Source organism: Ruditapes philippinarum, unplaced genomic scaffold, assembly GCF_026571515.1.
Source record: "Ruditapes philippinarum isolate M1 unplaced genomic scaffold, ASM2657151v2 ctg1645_1_1_1_1, whole genome shotgun sequence".
Taxonomy (NCBI): Eukaryota; Metazoa; Mollusca; class Bivalvia; order Venerida; family Veneridae; genus Ruditapes; species Ruditapes philippinarum.
In genome coordinates, this window is record NW_026861149.1 from 52,230 (window position 1) to 76,211 (window position 23,982).

Below are 23,982 nucleotides of genomic sequence, written 5' to 3' on the forward strand. Positions count from 1 at the left end.
TATATGGTAAATGTAGTGAGATATCTGGTATGTGTAAATTAAATAAATATTTTCATAATGAACATGTACATGATATTATAAGCTTACACATAACTGCTTTGTAAACTCTGTTTGAATGACATATTTTTCTGTTTTTAGATTGTGGGACTCCTACATCTCCTACAAATGGCGATGTATCTTATACATTGACAACTTATGGTAAAGGAGCCACGTATTCTTGTAACACTGGTTTTCTTATCAATGGAACAGCGACAACAACATGTGGTGAAGGCACCTGGTCAGGGTCTCTGCCGACTTGTGAAGGTATTCATTATAATTTTGAAACATTTTACAATAGATAAGCAACAGAGTTCATTGACATTTGTTATATAATTTGAACTCACTTATGAAATGAATTGTCTTTCCCAGTATTTGCTAACCATTAGAAAACTTGCAAATATGCCATCATTCTGTCCTCTTTAGAGTCACATTCTTTTAAACATAAATTATCAAAGTTAAGTGCTATTTCATAAAAATAATATAATATATAAGCCACATGGGAGGCATAATTTTTTTTGAATATTTTTTTGTGATGTTACATCTAATTTTGTTCCCGTCACTTTTCAGACACTGATGAATGTACAGCAGGGACAGATAACTGTGTCACAAATGCAGCATGTACAAACACAGCTGGAAGTTTTACTTGTGCTTGTAATACAGGCTATAATGGTGATGCCAGTACATCATGTACAGGTAAGGAGTTAAAACTTAGACATTGAATGATCTCCACTGAGGTCTAAAGATTAAATGCATGTTAAATGTTACTCTGCAATGGGTGTACTATAGCTTCTTTGTAGAGAATTAGCTGTGATTTGCAGCATGTTACTTCAATATTGTTATAATGATTATTTAGACCAATTACAAGGTTATTAAGTTTTTCAGCCTGCTTGTGCCTGCAATAATGTAATATTAGAAGCACACCTGAGTTCTGCCTTCACCAGTAAAGCTGGAAAGATGTGACCTATACATAGTTGGTGCCACATTAAACCATATAAGAAAAAAACCTTATGAAAGTATCAAAAATGTTTTAAAAGATGTTTTATTTCATCCAGATATAGATGAATGTACAGCAGAGACAGATAACTGTGATACCAATGCAGCATGTACAAACACTGTTGGAAGTTTTAACTGTACTTGTAATACAGGCTATATTGGGGATGGTACATCATGTACAGGTCAGTTAAGAACTTAGAGTTTGATCTCATAATTATATGTTTTGTCAATGTTGACATAAAAGCAATGATTTATTTATTTAACCTAGAATGGCAAGTTGGATTTTTCTTTAGTTCTACCTGTACCAATTGCTTCATAATTTGCACACTTACTTAAATCCATACAAAGTATATGATCTGGGAATGTTACATAACTATGGCTTCCATTTGCACACCCAAGTTATGGCCCTTTTCAGCACTTAGAAAATAAATAATGATAAACCTAAACCCGCAAAGTTGGAAATATCTTATGTTCTATTGACAACTTATGGTAAAGGAGCCACGTATTCTTGTAACACTGGTTTTCTTATCAATGGAAAACAGCGACAACAACATGTGGTAAAGGCACCTGGTCAGGGTCTCTGCCGACTTGTGAAGGTATTCATTATAATTTTGAAACATTTTAGCAATAGATAAGCAACAGAGTTCATTGACATTTGTTATATAATGTTGAACTCACTTATGAAAATGACCTGGGTCATTGGTCTTAGAGAGCCCACGTATTTGCTAAACCATTTAGAAACTTGCATAAACATATGACATCATTCTGTCCTCATACAAAGTATATGATCTGGGAATGTTACATAACTATGGCTTCCATTTGCACCAAGTTATGGCCCTTTTCAGCACTTAGAAAATAAATAATGATAAACCTAAACCCGCAAGTTGGAAATATCTTATGTTCTATTGACAACTTATGGTAAAGGAGCCACGTATTCTTTGTAACACTGGTTTTCTTATCAATGGAACAGCGACAACAACATGTGGTAAAGGCACCTGGTCAGGGTCTCTGCCGACTTGTGAAGGTATTCATTATAATTTTGAAACATTTTACAATAGATAAGCAACAGAGTTCATTGACATTTGTTATATAATTTGAACTCACTTATGAAATGAATTGTCTTTCCCAGTATTTGCTAACCATTAGAAAACTTGCAAATATGCCATCATTCTGTCCTCTTTAGAGTCACATTCTTTTAAACATAAATTATCAAAGTTAAGTGTTATTTCATAAAAATAATATAATATATAAGCCACATGGGAGGCATAATTTTTTTTGAATATTTTTTTGTGATGTTACATTTAATTTTGTTCCCGTCACTTTTCAGACACTGATGAATGTACAGCAGGGACAGATAACTGTGTCACAAATGCAGCATGTACAAACACAGCTGGAAGTTTTACTTGTGCTTGTAATACAGGCTATAATGGTGATGCCAGTACATCATGTACAGGTAAGGAGTTAAAACTTAGACATTGAATGATCTCCACTGAGGTCTAAAGATTAAATGCATGTTAAATGTTACTCTGCAATGGGTGTACTATAGCTTCTTTGTAGAGAATTAGCTGTGATTTGCAGCATGTTACTATGATTATTTAGACCAATTACAAGGTTATTAAGTTTTTCAGCCTGCTTGTGCCTGCAATAATGTAATATTAGAAGCACACCTGAGTTCTGCCTTCACCAGTAAAGCTGGAAAGATGTGACCTATACATAGTTGGTGCCACATTAAACCATATAAGAAAAAAACCTTATGAAAGTATCAAAAATGTTTTAAAAGATGTTTTATTTCCATCCAGATATAGATGAATGTACAGCAGAGACAGATAACTGTGATACCAATGCAGCATGTACAAACACTGTTGGAAGTTTTAACTGTACTTGTAATACAGGCTATATTGGGGATGGTACATCATGTACAGGTCAGTTAAGAACTTAGAGTTTGATCTCATAATTATATGTTTTGTCAATGTTGACATAAAGCAATGATTTATTTATTTAACCTAGAATGGCAAGTTGGATTTTTCTTTAGTTCTACCTGTACCAATTGCTTCATAATTTGCACACTTACTTAAATCCATACAAAGTATATGATCTGGGAATGTTACATAACTATGGCTTCCATTTGCACCAAGTTATGGCCCTTTTCAGCACTTAGAAAATAAATAATGATAAACCTAAACCCGCAAGTTGGAAATATCTTATGTTCTATTGACAACTTATGGTAAAGGAGCCACGTATTCTTGTAACACTGGTTTTCTTATCAATGGAACAGCGACAACAACATGTGGTAAAGGCACCTGGTCAGGGTCTCTGCCGACTTGTGAAGGTATTCATTATAATTTTGAAACATTTTACAATAGATAAGCAACAGAGTTCATTGACATTTGTTATATAATTTGAACTCACTTATGAAATGAATTGTCTTTCCCAGTATTTGCTAACCATTAGAAAACTTGCAAATATGCCATCATTCTGTCCTCTTTAGAGTCACATTCTTTTAAACATAAATTATCAAAGTTAAGTGTTATTTCATAAAAATAATATAATATATAAGCCACATGGGAGGCATAATTTTTTTTGAATATTTTTTTGTGATGTTACATTTAATTTTGTTACCGTCACTTTTCAGACACTGATGAATGTACAGCAGGGACAGATAACTGTGTCACAAATGCAGCATGTACAAACACAGCTGGAAGTTTTACTTGTGCTTGTAATACAGGCTATAATGGTGATGCCAGTACATCATGTACAGGTAAGGAGTTAAAACTTAGACATTGAATGATCTCCACTGAGGTCTAAAGATTAAATGCATGTTAAATGTTACTCTGCAATGGGTGTACTATAGCTTCTTTGTAGAGAATTAGCTGTGATTTGCAGCATGTTACTATGATTATTTAGACCAATTACAAGGTTTTTTTTGAATATTTTTTTGTGATGTTACATCTAATTTTGTTCCCGTCACTTTTCAGACACTGATGAATGTACAGCAGGGACAGATAACTGTGTCACAAATGCAGCATGTACAAACACAGCTGGAAGTTTTACTTGTGCTTGTAATACGGGCTATAATGGTGATGCCAGTACATCATGTACAGGTAAGGAGTTAAAACTTAGACATTGAATGATCTCCACTGAGGTCTAAAGATTAAATGCATGTTAAATGTTACTCTGCAATGGGTGTACTATAGCTTCTTTGTAGAGAATTAGCTGTGATTTGCAGCATGTTACTTCAATATTGTTATAATGATTATTTAGACCAATTACAAGGTTATTAAGTTTTTCAGCCTGCTTGTGCCTGCAATAATGTAATATTAGAAGCACACCTGAGTTCTGCCTTCACCAGTAAAGCTGGAAAGATGTGACCTATACATAGTTGGTGCCACATTAAACCATATAAGAAAAAAACCTTATGAAAGTATCAAAAATGTTTTAAAAGATGTTTTATTTCCATCCAGATATAGATGAATGTACAGCAGAGACAGATAACTGTGATACCAATGCAGCATGTACAAACACTGTTGGAAGTTTTAACTGTACTTGTAATACAGGCTATATTTGGGATGGTACATCATGTACAGGTCAGTTAAGAACTTAGAGTTTGATCTCATAATTATATGTTTTGTCAATGTTGACATAAAGCAATGATTTATTTATTTAACCTAGAATGGCAAGTTGGATTTTTCTTTAGTTCTACCTGTACCAATTGCTTCATAATTTGCACACTTACTTAAATCCATACAAAGTATATGATCTGGAAATGTTACATAACTATGGCTTCCATTTGCACCAAGTTATGGCCCTTTTCAGCACTTAGAAAATAAATAATGATAAACCTAAACCCGCAAGTTGGAAATATCTTATGTTCTATTGACAACTTATGGTAAAGGAGCCACGTATTCTTGTAACACTGGTTTTCTTATCAATGGAACAGCGACAACAACATGTGGTAAAGGCACCTGGTCAGGGTCTCTGCCGACTTGTGAAGGTATTCATTATAATTTTGAAACATTTTACAATAGATAAGCAACAGAGTTCATTGACATTTGTTATATAATTTGAACTCACTTATGAAATGAATTGTCTTTCCCAGTATTTGCTAACCATTAGAAAACTTGCAAATATGCCATCATTCTGTCCTCTTTAGAGTCACATTTTTTTAAACATAAATTATCAAAGTTAAGTGTTATTTCATAAAAATAATATAATATATAAGCCACATGGGAGGCATAATTTTTTTTTGAATATTTTTTTGTGATGTTACATTTAATTTTGTTCCCGTCACTTTTCAGACACTGATGAATGTACAGCAGGGACAGATAACTGTGTCACAAATGCAGCATGTACAAACACAGCTGGAAGTTTTACTTGTGCTTGTAATACAGGCTATAATGGTGATGCCAGTACATCATGTACAGGTAAGGAGTTAAAAACTTAGACATTGAATGATCTCCACTGAGGTCTAAAGATTAAATGCATGTTAAATGTTACTCTGCAATGGGTGTACTATTAGCTTCTTTGTAGAGAATTAGCTGTGATTTGCAGCATGTTACTTCAATATTGTTATAATGATTATTTAGACCAATTACAAGGTTATTAAGTTTTTTCAGCCTGCTTGTGCCTGCAATAATGTAATATTAGAAGCACACCTGAGTTCTGCCTTCACCAGTAAAGCTGGAAAGATGTGACCTATACATAGTTGGTGCCACATTAAACCATATAAGAAAAAAACCTTATGAAAGTATCAAAAATGTTTTAAAAGATGTTTTATTTCCATCCAGATATAGATAGAATGTACAGCAGAGACAGATAACTGTGATACCAATGCAGCATGTACAAACACTGTTGGAAGTTTTAACTGTACTTGTAATACAGGCTATATTGGGGATGGTACATCATGTACAGGTTCAGTTTTAAGAACTTAGAGTTTGATCTCATAATTATATGTTTTTGTCAATGTTGACATTAAAGCAATGATTTATTTATTTAACCTAGAATGGCAAGTTGGATTTTTCTTTAGTTCTACCTGTACCAATTGCTTCATAATTTGCACACTTACTTAAATCCATACAAAGTATATGATCTGGGAATGTTACATAACTATGGCTTCCATTTGCACCAAGTTATGGCCCTTTTCAGCACTTAGAAAATAAATAATGATAAACCTAAACCCGCAAGTTGGAAATATTTTATGTTCTATCTGAACTAATGGCTTATTAATTTTCACACATTGTACTTGATATTGCCAAGTTATATAAATGTGCCATCCATTTTCCCAGTAATTTCCCTTTTATCACTTTGAAAATAGGGCCTTGTATGGTTAACCTATTCCGCCAAGTTGGATTTGTCAAAATATTTCACCTAATTACTTAATTTATTTAATGATATCTTTCATATTTGGTAGGTGGATACCTTTAACAGTCCTCTAATTTTTTGTGGCGTTAGGCGTCTCAAGGTCAAGGTCACTTATGTGAAAAAATAAATCTAAACATTTTTGCTCATACAGCCTTTATTTTTAAGTTAATATCTTTCATATTTATAATAGTCATACCAAGGTAGGTTCTCTTCCTTTTCCTTTAGTAAGGGGTCATTTGGGTCAAGGTCACCAATGTCAAAAATAGATTTTTACACTTTTACAGGTGTATTAACCTTATTCTATAGACAAATGTCTTGTATATTTTGTAGGAACGTGAAATTGAGGTATTCTCATTTGGATGGAGGTAGGGGTCAGTTGGGTCAAGGTCACCAGTGCTGAAAATAGATTTTTGCACTTTTGCTCACACAGCCTTTATTATTGATGGATTTGTATTATAATTGGTAGGAAAATAACTTACATGGTATTCTTCCTTTGGATGGAGTTAGGTGTCAGTTGGGTCAAAGTCAACAGTGCTAAAAATAGATTTTTACACTTTTGCCCATACAGCCTTTATATATTGACAGATTTATTATGTCTCCCCCACCTCGGGGGGAGACATATTGTTTTTGCCCTGTCCGTCCGTCAGTCCGTCCGTTCGTCAGTCCGTCCGTCCATTCTTCGTTTCCGGACGATAACTAGAGTTCCTTTTGACCTACAGCTCTCAAACTTCATAGGATGAATGGTCTTATTGAGCAGATGATCCCTATTGTTTTTGGGGTCAGTAGTTCAAAGGTCAAGGTCACAGTGACCGTTGGTCAATTTCTCGTTTCCGGATGAAAACTAGAGTTCCTTTTGACCTACAGCCCTCAAACTTCATAGGATGATTGGTCTTATAGAGCTGATGATCCCTATTGTTTTTGGGTCAGTAGGTCAAAGGTCAAGGTCACACTGACCGTTGGTCAATTTCTCGTTTCCGGATGATAACTAGAGTTCCTTTAGACCTACAGACCTCAAAACTTCATAGGATGATTGGTCTTATTGAGCAAATGATCCCTATTGTTTTTGGGGTCAGTAGTTCAAAGGTCAAGGTCACAGTGACCGTTGGTCAATTTCTCGTTTCCGGATGATAACTAGAGTTCCTTTTTGACCTACAGCTCTCAAAACTTCATAGGATGATTGGTCTTATAGAGCAGATGATCCCTATTGTTTTTGGGGTCAGTAGGTCAAAGGTCAAGGTCACAGTGGACCGTTGGTCAATTTTCTCATTTCCGGATGATTAACTAGAGTTCCTTTTGACCAACAACCCTCAAACTTTCAATAGGATGATTGGTCTTATTAATCAAATGATCCCTATTGTTTTAATGGTCAGTAGGTCAAAGGTCAAGGTCACAGCGACCGTTGGTTAATTTCTCCTTTCCGGATGATAACTAGAGTTCCTTTAGACCTACAACCCTCAAACTTCATAGGATGATTGGTCTTATTGAGCAGATGATCCCTCTTGTTTACGTTTGTTTCAAGTATCATCAAAATCCTTTAAAGGTTTGAAGAATTATGGAGCAGACACAATTTCATTTAATTCATTTGTGAAACTATATATGATATGACCATCAAGTGCAATTACGTTTGACGCCCGCCTGCCATACGCTGATTGAATAACCAGGATTTTCAAAATTGAATACCTGGTTAAAAACAAACAGTTTAGGAAGCATCTTCTCATACAACCTTAACAATAGAAACCATCCATAGACAGCCTTCATTGAAGTGACTACCGGGTATTTACATTATCTTATCTCCATTTCCATTCCTGTTTCCATTCACAGTTATTCTCAGCAGTGGGGGAGACATGCGCTTTTTTACAAAAGCATCCTCTAGTTTCATATTTGGTAGGAAAATAAGTTCCTCAATATTCTTCCTTTGGATGGAGTTAGGAGTCAGTTGGGTCAAGGTCACCAGTGCTAAAAATAGATTTTTATGCCCCCGCCATATAATGGCAGGGGCATATAGTGTTACCCTGTTCCGTCCTTCCGTCCTTGCGTCATCATCAGTTTCCGTTCATTATCTTAATAACCCTTGCACATATTGAACTCAAATTTGACATATGGATATGTCATGAGAAAATACAGGTCAAGTTCGAAATTGGTCATGGTTCGATGATTTTTGGCAGAGTTATGCCCCTTTTACATTGAAAATAATATGAAATTTTCAGTTTCCGTTCATTATCTCCCAAACGGTTCAAAACATTCAATTCAAAATTGACATATGGATATGTCATGAGAAAATACAGGTCAAGTTCGAAATTGGTCATGGTTCGATGATTTTTGGCAGAGTTATGCCCCTTTTACTTTGAAATAACAGAAATTTTCAGTTTCCGTTCATTATCTCCCAACGGTACAACACATTCAACTCAAACTTTGACATATTGATATGTCATGAGAAATACAGGTCAAGTTTAAATTTGGTCATGGTTCGATGATTTTTGGCAGAGTTATGCCCCTTTTACTTTGAAAATTATATGAAATTTTCAGTTTCCGTTCATTAACTCCCAATGGTACAACACATTCAACTCAAACTTGACATATGGATACGTCAAAGGAATGCGCAGGTCAAGTTCAAATTTGGTTATGGTTCAATGATTTTTGGCAGAGTTATGCCCCTTTTACTTTGAAAATAATATGAAATTTTAGTTTCCGTTCATTATCTTCCCAATCGTACAACACATTTAGCTCAAACTTGACATATCGATATGCAAAGGAATGCGCAGGTCAAGTTCAAATTCGGTCATGGTTCGATGATTTTTGGCAGAGTTATGCCCCTTTTACTTTGAAAATAATATGAAATTTTTCAGTTTTCTGTTTATTATCTCCCCAACAGTATTAAACATTCAACTCAAATTTGACATATTGATACGTTCAAAGGAATGCGCAGGTCAAGTTGGAATTTGGTCATGGTTGGATGATTTTTGGCTGAGTTATGCCCCCTTCACTTTAAAAATAATATGAAATTTTCAGTTTCCGTTTTATTATCTCCCCAACAATATTACACATTCAACTCAAATTTGACATATGGATATATTTTTGGAATGCGCAGACCAAGTTCGAATCTGGTCATGGTTCAATGATTTTTGCAGAGTAATGCCCCTTTCACTTTGAAAATGATATGAAATTTACAGTTTCTGTTCATTATCAACCCAACAGTGTTACATATTCAACTCAAAATTGACATATGGATATGTCAAAGGAATGCGCAGGTCAAGTTGGAATTTGGTCATGGTTCGATGATTTTTGGCAGAGTTATGTCCCTTTCACTTTGAAAATAATATAGATACATCTTAGGAATAAGCAGTTTAAGTTTTGAATTTGGTCGTGGTTCAATGATTTTAGACAAACTTATCTTTCCTGAATGTTGGAAAAAATTTTGAACTTTCAGTTTCAGCACTCATACTTTTGTGGAAATGTATATAGCCATTATGTTGGCTACAAATATGCAATATGCTATTTTTAAAAGGTTAAGACTGAATAATTTCAGTGCCTTGAACATTGTATAAAAATGGTTAAGACTGAATAATTTCAGTGCCTTGAACATTGTATAAAAATGGTTTGTGTTAACATTGAAAAGTTTTAAGGGCTTTGAACTTAGAATGAAAAAAATAATTTGTGCAAACAAATTTGGAACTAAATATTATAACATTTGAAATTTTGGCTGCATGCGGGGGCATCCGTGGCATGAAGACACATTTCTAGTTTACACTTTTGCCCATACAGCCTTTATTTATTGACAGATTTATTTCATATTTGGTAGGAAAATAACTTGCATGATATTCTTCCTGTGATAGAGGTAGGGGTCAGTTGGTCAAGGTCAAGGGTGCCAATTACAGATTTCTACACATGATTGGTTTTCTTCATGAACTGCGATAATTTGCTTGCATCTCTTAGTAACAAATTGTTCTTTCTTATCATTTACAAAGTTAACAATTAATGAAGGCATTTACTTACCGAGTTTAATAGCTAAAGGCTTTTGAGAGAAATAATCAAGATGAAAAGGCTAAGATGGAAAAGAAACTGAAGAATAGAGTAAAACATGTTCAGGTGAGAAGACACATACAAATTAGCTACTTCACTCTCTAAGTTAAATTATTGACAACAGTGAGCGCGGGGGCATTTGTGTTTATCAAACACAGATTCTTGTTTCTATATAGAATATGACTGTTATCGATAAATTAAGTGGGTATGATACTTACGATTTCAAATGAAATGAAAATGAAAATTATCGCCGATTGTCTAAATGCTATATAACACTTGCTTACATTTGTGAAAACAAAATAACACTAGAGCTGGGGCGAGTATCCGAGTACTCAGATAATCACGAATCAAAATGAAAAATCGAGTACGGATATTCGTCAGTCCAGAGATCGTGGATCGCGATCTTATTTGTTTATATACATTCACTGTTTTTCACATTCTAAAATTCGATAAAAATAATAACAATTTAACTATGAATTATGTGACATTTTCCTCAATACAATTTGCTGATTAAAAACAGGAAGTAAACAAACAAATTCCATGATGCTGAGCTAGGAAGTCATTAGTTTCGGAAAAATAACCACTTTATCTTTGTTGAGCACTATGTTTTTACATGAAAATTGATTTTAAGTTGGTATATATAAAGTTATAATAATCATCATAAACAATGTGACATGTATCGAATACTGTTCTATTTTTAATAATCCAATTTTGCGAAACTTAAGTTCATAATTACGTCAGCATGACGTCACACATCAAGTCTGCAACAATGTCGGAGTCGCTACGATACAGAAATCCTCCAGCTAAATTTACCTCTAATGTGTGGAAATATTTTGGTATCTCAATAGAGAACAAGTAGAGATTTTGATGCTTACGCATCAAGTCGCCGGATAGAAAATGACTGTATTATCATAAATATAATCAAAGCACTGAATGTACTGATGGGGAGGCTATGACAGAATGTTTCAGACTTATAGTTTCTTTTCTTTTTGCTTAAAATGTGCTGTTATTTCAATTATTACCAAAATAAGAAGATATGCACATTGTGTCATTTATCCTTACTGTTGTGTTCAACCATTCATATATATGGTTAATATGGTTGACTATTCATTTTGTTAATATTCCAGAACATTTCATTGAGGTCTACATTCGGACTGCTAATCCTGCAAATTTTGAAAAACCTAAACTGTCAATAATAAATGACACACCAGAAAGTATGACGACTGTTCATTATAAGATAACAATAACATTTTACAACTGACTGTTCCTTATCAAAATATTCTAGGACTGTTCATCATAAATAATTTATGTCATTTTAATATCATTGAATGATAATAACAACTGCAAGTTATGCAACATTTTTATTGAACATAAAAATTATACATATTTACATGTCATGTACCATAATTGAGATCAATAAGATACTGTCTTGTGATGAGTATTAATATACATGCTCTACGGACAGAAAGATGTCTTCTTCCGAAGCAAATCTGGAATAAAATCACGTTTCAGAAAATTATTCCCATTTCATTACTCGTCGCTGACTTTGACGGCTTCGGATATTTATTAAAACTAAATATTTCTTGAAAAAATACATATCTGCAAAGCTTATTCAAAATTGAATCAACCTAAGTGAAAATTGATCAGGAAGTTATATCTTCTTTTTTTACCGCCAACACTCAACCAACTTATGGTAGTTAATAGATAGATACTACATGTATTTTTTAAATCTCACTAGCTTGTAATATAACTGCGGAAAATCTATTGTTAACAGGGTGTGCGGTTATTACGTAGGGTTTTCCCTGTCGACCATTTCCCGCAAATTGTTGAGAACATCGAAGTGTCAGTGCTATGAATGTTGTTATAATTTATAAATAGCGTGTTTTGGAAGTTTTTTGTTGAAACTTCTCCAAATCCCTCCAGAGGCGTGCACGTCGCAGAGAAAGCACACGGCAGGTCAAGGTCAAGTCATCTCAAGTACAGTACTGGACACGCGAAACCCGCACAATTCGCGTATTCGCGGCGAACTCTCATGCTTTATAACGCGAGCGAATTCGCGGCAACTTGAGACAATCGCCGCGAATTCAACTCGCGGCGATTTTGCCGTGAACATTTGCCGCGATTCGCGGGGAATAATACATGTTCATTTGTATAATAAATGTAGATCTATTTATAAGTGTAGTCTGTGAACTTGAAACCAGATATACATGTACAAGTACAAAAATTAATTAGTAGATCTACATGAAGTTGTATCAAGAAAATCTTGTAATTTGCTAAAATGCCCTTTCTCTATTTATCTTTGATGCCAACAGCAAATATAAATAACCACGGCGAAATCAAATAACACCGTTAAAAACTTTCCGTGAATGGCGGAATCATGACCTCAATGTATAAATGCGACGCAGTACAAGTATGCGGCTCCATCTGCAGGTAAATAGTGTGCATGTACACGTGTAAAACTATTTTTAGGGGGGGGGGGGGTACATATTGAGTTTAAAGTAGAGATATAAATATAATATATGTGTAAAAAGATATTTAGTTACATAAAAAGATACATAATTGATACGACATTAACTTGTTCATTTCTAAATGTAGTGGATCACCGGACATTTCGTTCTCTCGGGTGATCATTACTCAATTATTACACGTTTGTAAAAAATAACACACGCAAGATTTGTCTGCTATAATTTCTGAATGGCGGATATTTGCACCCCTGTTTTAAAAATGTTAAAATATCTAATTGTTAGTTACCGAAAATTATCGCCGATTGTTGAAATTCCATAGCGCTAAAAGACACAAAAACACTCGCGCAAAAAGAAGCATCCATAAATAAAAGGAATATAATGTTTCCATTGTTAAATAATAAATACAAAATTTACACACGAAATGACCTCTGACAAATGACTGGTCGGCTCTTCTGAAGAATCTGTGAATCTTTGATGTTTACACACCTGTAGTTGTTGCCGAATCATCAAAGAAATGCCGACACTCGATTGACTTTCACCTCTTTTTTATATATCAGAAAAAAAACTGTCATTTCTTTTTGTCAAGGAATGATTACACATGTTTAATTATTGCTCAAGTAAAGTGACATATTATTAATCGTAAGTGCATTTTGATTGTGATATTTTATTTACATTTTAATGATCTTGAAGATATTGTGCAATACTTGTGTCTGCTATCAAAACAATAATGAAAGGATATTTTTTTCGGTCAATTTTATGACCACGCTTCTACCAGAAATGTTTTATTGCATGGGCTTATAGTATTTAATCAGTGTCGTCAGTCATAAACAAACGAACATGTACCCCAAAGCACATTAAAATTACCACATGGTAAACTAGTGACCATATAAATGCTTTACAAATATTCATTAATTTGAAAAAAAAATTTTAATCCCGTTTCCACACCTTAATTTGATACGTGCTATTATTAGTTAATTCAACTTAATTGCCGCGCGCATGCAATACTGCGTGACGTAAGGAAAATATCCTTCCCTGGTTGGTCGCTATTTATGTAAATACTTTAAATAGTAACACCCTAATTTTATGCACAGAATGCCCTCATGAATGATCACTCGTTACTTTACATATTAAATGTGTGATTTAACTCCGATTTTATTTTTGTTTTCGGGGGAATTTTTTGGGTCAAATGCCCTGGCTGATTTGGCGGAATAAAAAAAAATCTGATTTGCATCTTGCTACTCATACACCTACTCATGCACCTGGCATTTTTTACTCGTGAAATTGAAGGTAAAGAATGTCAATTTAAGTGATAAAACTTTTACAATTTTCAACAATCATAATTAGCGTATTAGACGTAATAATTAGTTACACCTGTGAATCGGTGCTAAATGTCGCTTTGCATTGTTCTAAAAATAGAATATGTGCGAAAGTAAACAATGGATTTTAATTACATTTGTATTATTATCAAAATAACAATTGGACAATTTGTTATCGTGCGTTCTTTGATGTTGTACCAATTACCTTTTGTAATTTCAATCTCGTTTTATTGTTAACTAATTTTCACCAGCACCTGATTTCTTTGTTTTAATATACAAAATGTATACGCTGTACATGTTCAAATGCTAAATATTTATAAATATACAAGACGTTTACAAGGTTTTTTTTAAGGTTTTCAAAATTAAAGACCACGGGAATTAAGGACCAAGTAGTACTTTCTAATACAATTATTGCTGAAGATTCGCCGTAAATTACGGTGATACATCGCGGCGATTTTTCGTGACCCGCCACGAAATTCGGCGAACTTGCACGCGGCGATGTTTTACCGCGAAGTGTCCCGTCGCGACATAGACTACACTCGCGGCATAACGCGACTTTTGCGGGTTTCGCGTGTCCAGTACTGTACCAGAGGTGGTTGGTTGACCTGTCGTGACTTACTCTGGAGGTTTGGCGCTAATGAATGCCATTTTGGTGGCGTCAGTCAGGAAGTTGATGCCTTGCCAGTATTGTCGTCTCCTTTACCACCAACGAACGAAGAATGGGCTACCAGGAAGATTGGGCTTAAAAAAGACGTCCCCGATGCTATAATCTAGGACATATGGTTATTCTGGCCCCGAGTATAAATAAACTTAAAACACACACACTTTTGTTGAAAACAAAACAAAAAAACAACAACACATTTTCTGTAGTATTTTTTCAAGTGTTGTAAAATGAATACGAAATTCCTCTTATGCCGCCGATTATTTTTAGAACACAAAAATATAAGTTTTTTTATTTGATTTATTCAAATAAACATTAATCACTTCAGCGCCCGCAAATATCGTTTTCAAATTAAAGTTTCGTAAGATATGTTGATGAATTCCCGATGCTAAACTGTAAGTCATTCGTATATATATGCGTTTTTTGTTGTTTTTTGTTGTTGTTTTTAAGCCTCTTATTCTTTAATATTTTTTATGTATCTCATAATCTGTATTGAAAATTTGAATCAGATTATTACACATGGACTATTAAATTATGATGCGTTGCCCTAGAATTGAATAAACTTTCTAATTACACAATACGAGATCATTCATTTGATTGAAGACTGATCTTTGCGTCTTTCTCTGAAATAATTATTTCCTTGTTAAAACATATTTGACCACATATTTCTGTCATTTAACTGTTCACTTTACAGCTATATGATATACCGGTTTATGAGTGTTTTCAGCGTACAGCCTCCTAGGGTGTACTAATAAGTTAGTTTTCCTTAGTTATCACGCAAGGACGATCCATGTCTCTGATGTAAGCGACAATTTACCATTATTTGTCTTTAAAAAATATTAAGGACTATTAATGGTTTATATTGTTACGAAATCATTTCACTTTTCGTGAAAAGCTTTGTTTATTCACTTTTTTCGCTTAAAAGTCAACCATTTCTCTATGCTGGTACAATGAACAAGTCAAGTCCAAGTGAAAGCAGGATTATATTTATTGCAGTAAATCAAAATAATGCATCATTTTATTTTCTATCAACAGTCAAAACCAAAGTAAAATTCTTAACAACTTCAACAAATACATTTCTTCAATTACTAACTAACTCAACTCAACCAACTCCAACTCACTCCAAAACTCCTCAAAAACTCCTCAAAAACTCCAAAACTAACCCAGCTAGAAAAGTTCCCAGCTTATATACCCTTCTGTTTGCGCAGCTAGGGTGGTGTGCAAAAGTAGACTGTTGCGCGACCTCTTATTGCGCGACCTCTCCAGTTTTGCACACAACTCATTGCGCGACCTGAATGTTGCGCGACCTTTTAAAATGCTGACAATGCCTTAACAATGTTCAAAATGGCCTGCAACTGGTTCAGGTATACAGACTGTTGTACAATACAAACATTAGTACAAAAATACATAATAGTTATATAAATTTACATGTTTGAACACTCAATAGGATAATAATTATCTGTCCAATAATGCATCTTAATAGTGCAAAATATACTTGCAGTAATAAAGATATATGTACTATATATGGCTTATAAGACCAATACACTTACTACTGATTGACATTTCTATAAACTTATAATACTGACTGATAATTCATTAAACAACAGAAATATAATCTCTCCAGCTTTACAACATACAGCTCAACATTTGAACCAAGTAACCTGTACATAGATAAAGCTGTGAGTAAGGAATCCCATTCATAAAATCTGATATGACCAAATTATGCTTTGTTAACAACAATTGAGATGCTGAAGGGCTAAAAATAACTTAAACCTTGTACTTTTAGACTGCGCGACCTCTTATTGCGCGACCTCTCCATATGAAAGCTGATTCTGCACGACCTTTCCTATTGCGCGACCTTTAGTGTCGCGCGACCTTTGGCTGCTCGACCTTACCAAATTTGGAATGAGGTATGCTCATAATCTAAAGACTGTTAATGACTCAATTGTTTTACAACAAAAATGAGTAAAAGTTAACATAAACATTTTAACCAGCTTAGAAATATTGTCCAGATTTACCATCCTAAAAGAATACTCTTCTAGTAAAAGATTAAGTTCAAATTTCATAACACTCTCCCACCTTTGGACTTTGCTTACTCCGGAAGCAAAACCAATTAATTTACACATGTTAAGTTTTTAAATTTGAAACAAACCTTGAAAACTCTTGTTAAGTGAAATTGAAATAATAATAAAAGAATAATATTGGTACTAAACAATACATGTGAAAAACTACTAAGTGTTATATGATATTATGCAGATTAAACATAAGCAAAACTAAACAAATTAACAAATAAGCATTATGGATTTTTAGCTCACCTGACCACGAAGTGGTCATGGTGAGGTATAGTGATGGGGCTATGTCCGGCGTCCGTCGTCGTGCGTTGTGCGTCGTTCGTCGTCAAAAATTGGGTTGTTAACAGTCTAGCAGTCACAGTTTTGATTGGATCATTATCAAACTTTGTCAGAATGTTTGTCTCAATGAAATACAGATCGAGTTCGAAGATGGGTTATCTCGGGTCAAAAAAAAGGTCACAGGAGCTAAAAATAGAAAAAGCTTGTTAACACTCTAGAGGCTGCAGTTTTCATCCAAACATTCTGGAAATTTGTCAGGAAGGTTGTTTTGATGATATCTAGGTCAAGTTCGAAGATGGGTCATCTCCGATCAAAAACTAGGTCACAGGAGCTAAAAATAGAAAAAAGCTTGTTAACACTCTAACAATTTGGTTGTTAACAGTCTAGCAGTCACAGTTTTGATTGGATCATTATCAAACTTTGTCAGAATGTTTGTCTCAGTGAAATACAGATCAAGTTCGTAGATGGGTTATCTCGGGTCAAAAACTAGGTCACAGGAGCTAAAAATAGAAAAAGCTTGTTAACACTCTAGAGGCTGCAGTTTTCATCCAAATATTCTGGAAATTTGTCAGGGAGATTATTTTAATAATATCTAGGTCAAGTTCGAAGATGGGTCATCTTGGGTCAAAAACTAGGTCACAGGAGCTAAAAATAGAAAAAGCTTGTTAACACTCTAGTGGCTGCAGTTTTCATGCAAATATTCTGGAAATTTGTCAGGAAGGTTGTTTTGATGATATCTAGGTCAAGTTCTAAGATGGGTCATCTCCGGTCAAAAACTAGGTCACAGGAGCTAAAAATAGAAAAAGCTTGTTAACACTCTAGAGGCTGCAGTTTTCATCCAAATATTCTGGAAATTTGTCAGGAAGATTGTTTTGATGATATCTAGGTCAAGTTCGAAGATGGGTCATCTCCGGTCAAAAACTAGGTCACAGGAGCTAAAAATAGAAAAAGCTTGTTAACACTCTAGTGGCTGCAGTTTTCATCCAAATATTCTGGAAATTTGTCAGGAAAGTTGTTTTGATGATTTCTAGGTCAAGTTTGAAGATGGGTCATCTCCGGTCAAAAACTAGGTCACAGGAGCTAAAAATAGAAAAATCTTGTTAACACTCTAGTGGCTGCAGTTTTCATCCAAATATTCTGGAAATTTGTCAGGAAGGTTGTTTTGATGATTTCTAGGTCAAGTTCAAAGATGGGTCATCTCCGGTCAAAAACTAGGTCACAGGAGCTAAAAATAGAAAAAGCTTGTTAACACTCTAGTGGCTGCAGTTTTCATCCAAATATTCTGGAAATTTGTCAGGAAAGTTGTTTTGATGATTTCTAGGTCAAGTTTGAAGATGGGTCATCTCGGGTCAAAAACTAGGTCACAGGAGCTAAAAATAGAAAAATCTTGTTAACACTCTAGTGGCTGCAGTTTTCTTCCAAACATTCTGGAAATTTGTCAGGAAGGTTGTTTTGATGATTTCTAGGTCAAGTTCGAAGATGGGTCATCTCAGGTCAAAAACTAGGTCACAGGAGCTAAAAATAGAAAAAGCTTGTTAACACTCTAGTGGCTGCAGTTTTCATCTAAATATTCTGGAAATTTGTCAGGAAGGTTGTTTTGATGATTTCTAGGTCAAGTTCGAAGATGGGTCATCTCCGGTCAAAAACTAGGTCACAGGAGCTAAAAATAGAAAAAGCTTGTTAACACTCTAGTGGCTGCAGTTTTCATCTAAATATTCTGGAAATTTGTCAGGAAGGTTGTTTTGATGATTTCTAGGTCAAGTTCGAAGATGGGTCATCTCCGGTCAAAAACTAGGTCACAGGAGCTAAAAATAGAAAAAGCTTGTTAACACTCTAGTGGCTGCAGTTTTCATCCAAATATTCTGGAAATTTGTCAGGAAAGTTGTTTTGATGATTTCTAGGTCAAGTTTGAAGATGGGTCATCTCCGGTCAAAAACTAGGTCACAGGAGCTAAAAATAGAAAAAGCTTGTTAACACTCTAGTGGCTGCAGTTTTCATCCAAACATTCTGGAAATTTGTCAGGAAGGTTGTTTTGATGATTTCTAGGTCAAGTTCGAAGATGGGTCATCTCAGGTCAAAAACTAGGTCACAGGAGCTAAAAATAGAAAAAGCTTGTTAACACTCTAGTGGCTGCAGTTTTCATCTAAATATTCTGGAAATTTGTCAAGAAGGTTGTTTTGATGATTTCTAGGTCAAGTTCAAAGATGGGTTATCTCCGGTCAAAAACTAGGTCACAGGAGTTAAAAATAGAAAAAGCTTGTAAACACTCTAGTGGCTGCAGTATTGAGTCAAATATTCTGGAAATTTGTCAGGAAGGTTGTTTTGATGATTTCTGGGTCAAGTTCGAAGATGGGTCATCTTAGGTCAAAAACTCGGTCACAGGAGCTAAAAATAGAAAAAGCTTGTTTACACTCTAGTGGCTGCAGTTTTGATTCAAATATTCTGGAAATTTGTCAGGAAGGTTGTTTTGATGATTTCTGGGTCAAGTGCTAAGATTGGTCATGTCCGGTCAAAAACTAGGTCACAGGAGCTAAAAATAGAAAAATCTTTTTAACACTCTAGTGGCTGCAGTTTTGATCCAAATTTCCTGGAAATTGGTCAGGAAGGTTGTTTTGATGATTTCTAGGTCAAGTTTGAATATAGGTCGTGTCCGGTCAAAAATTAGGTCACATTGCCCAAATATGGAAAAATCTTTATAACACACTAAAGGTCACATGTTTGACTCAGTTGTCATCAAACTTGGCCATGATGCTTGTTTAAGACATTGCTTGGATGCGGTTGTGTCAGGTGAGCGATCCAGGGCCATCATGGCCCTCTTGTTTATGAAATATGAAACATAAGTTCTCTACTGTTCAATTAGATAAAATCCCATAACAGTTTTCCCTGTCTCTTCAATTTAATTCACAATCTCCAACACACTTTTGTTAAGTTCAGTAAGACATTTTAGAAAGTCACTCATTGCTTGTTTTTTTTCTGTTTGAATATGTTTAATTTCTTTTGTATGTGTGAAGTTAACTTAATTTTTAAAGAATTCAAACAATATAATTACAGTTTAAAATGGAACCAAAGCACATTTGCAAATACTTCGGTGGGCTGTCATTACCCACCCAAACCTGTGATGCAAAATTCTAGGTTTGACATTCTACTTTAGGTTATCATAACAAAGCCTGTCTGGATGTCTCCTGCTTCTTTCTCCTCTCCGGGGACTGACCTCCTTATTGTTATTTATTGGTGTAAATAAAGTGGTGTTCTTTTTTAATGTTTTAGTTGTTGTAAGCTGTTTTTGCAGGCCTACAAAATTCTGGAAACAAAGTGATCCCTCGGAAGCATTAATCACAACAAAATAACATAAGAATTGCAGACTCGGTTTGATTGAGTCTGTACATGAGGGATAATGAATAAGTGCAACATCCCTCACGCCCCCTAGCACCGGCTTGAGCGGTACTCAATTCTCAGCACTTTATAGTGTTGGCATCAACCCATTGTGGTATAGTTGTACACTGATATTTCTTAAGCCTGTCATGATGGACAATTTTTGGTTTTGATTTTGAGGATCCTGTTATTTCAAATAACAAGTCACTGATTTTTCTCGTTATTACAAATGGTCCCTTCCAAACTTCAGCCTTTAACTTAGGACTTTTCCCGACAATTCTTGATGAATCAAGACAGTAAACAACATCCCCAACATTATAATTATTCATGGAAATTCTTGTATCATAATCACGTTTTTGTCTTTGTGAAGATTTACTCAAATTCTCTCGAACAATACTGTATATCCTTGAAAATTTCTCATTTAAACCAACTACATAGTCAGTATAATTCTCAAAGTTTTCAGACTGACAAGAATGTCCTACTAGAAAATTTACTGGAAGTTAAACTCTCTTCCAAACATTAACATGTTAGGTGTATATTGAGTACTTTCATGGACACTTGATCTGTAGGCACTAGTCATTATGGGCAAGTACAAATCCCAATTTGTCTGTTCTTTATTCACATAAGTAGTAATAAGGTTAAGCAATGACTGATTAAAGCGTTCCACCATACCATTAGAAGATGCTCTGTATGGTGTACATCTTGTTTGATTTATTTCTAGTAAACAACACATTTGTCTAAATAATTCAGACTGAAAATTCTTTCCTTGATCTGAATGTAAGTCCAGCGGTAATCCAAATCTACAGAAATACTCGAACACTATCTTATTTGCAACTGTTTCAGCACGTTGGTCTGGTATAGCGTAACATTCAACATATTTCGTAAAATTGTCCAAAACGACTAAAATGTACCTATTTTTGCTCTCTGAAATGGGAAACGGACCCAAAATATCTGTTGAAACTCTGTCCATAGGAAACCCAACATAATATTCCTGTAATGGTGCCTTAGCTTTCTTGTTTGGTTTCTTTCTGGCTCCACAGAAAGCACATTGTTTAATCCATAGTTTCACAGAAGATGACATTTTATACCAGTAAAAGTTCATTTTTATTTTTGCCAGTGTTTTCTTGACCCCTAAATGTCCAGATAGAATAGCATTATGTGAAGCTTTAATAACTTGATTACGTAAAAGTGATGGTAACACAAGTTGATCATAACTGGTAACATTATCTGTTTGAATAAACTTCCTAAACAAAATTCCATCTTTAAGATACAACTGAGACCACTGCAACCATAAACTTCTTGTCGCTGGGCTTTCAGCGGCAACTTTGTCACGTGGCGGTCTAATATCAGAACTAGACAGCCAAAATAAGATTTTGCCTATATCACTGTCCTCTTTCTGCATTTTATAAGTTCAGTTGTGGTATACGAACCTACCCAATTTGAGAACTTATACACTTTTTCAGAAGAAATGTCACCATTTGGGTACAGACCTCCTGCATGTGATGTCTGTGCCATATCCTTCTCTTTGGTGGCATCACTTAAATCAATGTTATCCGCAGCACCAGACTTAGGCGCACTTTTCTCTTTTGGTGCCCTAAGTCTTCTCACAGAAACAAATTTCTCACAACCACGAAATTTCTGTTCAATTTGCCTGAGAAACGCTCCCAGATACAACGCAAAAACAAACAGAAAATTCAGCACTGATGCAGAACAGTCCCTAACTAAGTCGGCAGGAACACCTTTTCCTCTGACTTGCTTGACTTTCTTAGACACCAGTGGAACCACATCATCAAAATCTGCAAGTTCCGACCACTGTTCATGCTTTTACAACCTCCACACGGAAGCTCACTTAGAATAGAGTGACCACTATAACAAGTACACGAACAAGGGTCACACGGAATCCTCGACAAAAAGTCAGCATTTGCATGCTTAGTTCCCTTGCGATGCTCTAGCTTAAAGTCATATTGTGATAGCACTTCAAGCCATCTAGCCATCTGATTTTCTGGTTCTTTGAAGGACATAATCCATCTTAATGAAGAATGATCACTTCTTACTAAGAACGAACGTCCTAACAAATACTGTTTAAACATAGTAACAAATGTAACAACTGCCAACAGTTCCCGACGTGTTACACAATAGCGTCTTTGAGCCTTATTCAAGCTTTTGCTCGCATATGCTATTGGCTTCTCGATACACTGTCCAAGTTTTTCACTAAACTGCATTTGTGACAAAACTCCTCCTATACCGAAATTCGACGCATCGCAATCAAGTATGAATAATCCATCATCTTGAGGGTATGCCATGACTTCATCACCAGTCAATGCACTGCGTAAATCGTCGAAACTTTTTCTGACATTCATCAGACCATTCAAATGGTTGTCCGGCCTCCAACAACCTATTTAATGGCCTAGCTCTTGTGGAAAAATCACGAATATATATCCTGTAGTATGAACAAAAACCAAGAAAGGATCGCAGAGTTGTTAAATCGTACGGCCTTTCCCAATTTGCAATACAACTAACTTTAGACTTTTGAGGGCTTATTCCCTCCTTACTAACTACATGTCCAAAGAATGACACTTCAGTTTTTAACAGAAAACATTTGCTTGGCTTCAGTTTCATTCCACACTCACACAAACGCGTTAAAACTGAATCAAGCCTATCTAAATGTTCTTCAAACGTGCGGCCAAAAATAATCAAATCGTCAAGGTATATCAGCAAAATGTCCCACTGAAGACCTCTCATTACTAATTCCATACATCGTTGGAAGGTTGACGGTGCATTACATAATCCGAAAGGCATTACCAAATATTCAAATAAACCGAATTTTGTAGTGAAGGCTGTCTTTGGGCGATCAGCCTCATCAACTTCAATCTGATAATAGGCTGACAAAATACCCAAGCACGAAAAATATGATGATCCCCTAAACTTTCCAAACAATCACTAATATTAGGTAAGGGGTATGCATCTTTTTCTGTAACGTTGTTAAGCTGACGATAATCCACACAAGGTCGTGTTGTTCCATCACGTTTCCTGACATATACTAATGGTGACGCCAAGGAGAATTACTTTCCTGAATAACATTGGCCGCTAACTGATCTTTTATTATTTTCTCTTCTTCATTTGCGAAAGCTTTTTGGTGGGCGCCTAGGACGTTGCTTAATAGGCTTTGCTGCCCAGTATTGATGTTGTGCTTTATTACAGATGTACGACCGAAATCATTTGGTGACTTTGCAAACACATTTGAATGCTTAATCAAAAGATTCTTAAGTTTCACTCTTTGATCATAATTAAGATTTTTCACTGAATTTTCATAAAGCTCATTTTAAATGAGATGGAAGTTTTTGAGTCACACTTTTCATCAACAAAACACTCATTTTTCTCACAAAAACTAACTTTTTCAGCATTCT

At 35.0% G+C, this 23,982-nt stretch overlaps 2 protein-coding genes across 2 annotated transcripts in view; both read left to right on the forward strand.

The window, feature by feature from the left end:
• Positions 1 to 5,473, forward strand: part of LOC132714703 (fibrillin-1-like) — a 43,616-nt gene extending 38,143 nt beyond the window's left edge. The window contains exons 7-15 of the mRNA XM_060697617.1: positions 139 to 303; positions 607 to 732; positions 1,092 to 1,214; positions 2,360 to 2,485; positions 2,832 to 2,954; positions 3,665 to 3,790; positions 4,008 to 4,133; positions 4,494 to 4,616; positions 5,328 to 5,473. Coding sequence (XP_060553600.1) covers positions 139 to 303; positions 607 to 732; positions 1,092 to 1,214; positions 2,360 to 2,485; positions 2,832 to 2,954; positions 3,665 to 3,790; positions 4,008 to 4,133; positions 4,494 to 4,616; positions 5,328 to 5,473 — 1,184 coding nt within the window. The remainder of the gene's footprint in view (positions 1 to 138; positions 304 to 606; positions 733 to 1,091; positions 1,215 to 2,359; positions 2,486 to 2,831; positions 2,955 to 3,664; positions 3,791 to 4,007; positions 4,134 to 4,493; positions 4,617 to 5,327) is intronic.
• Positions 5,474 to 5,831: 358 nt separating this feature from the next.
• The window catches only part of LOC132714702 (uncharacterized), a gene marked incomplete at its 3' end in the record, with an annotated part of 71,438 nt that continues 53,287 nt past the window's right edge, over positions 5,832 to 23,982 (forward strand). Inside the window, 1 exon segment of the mRNA XM_060697616.1 lies at positions 5,832 to 5,940.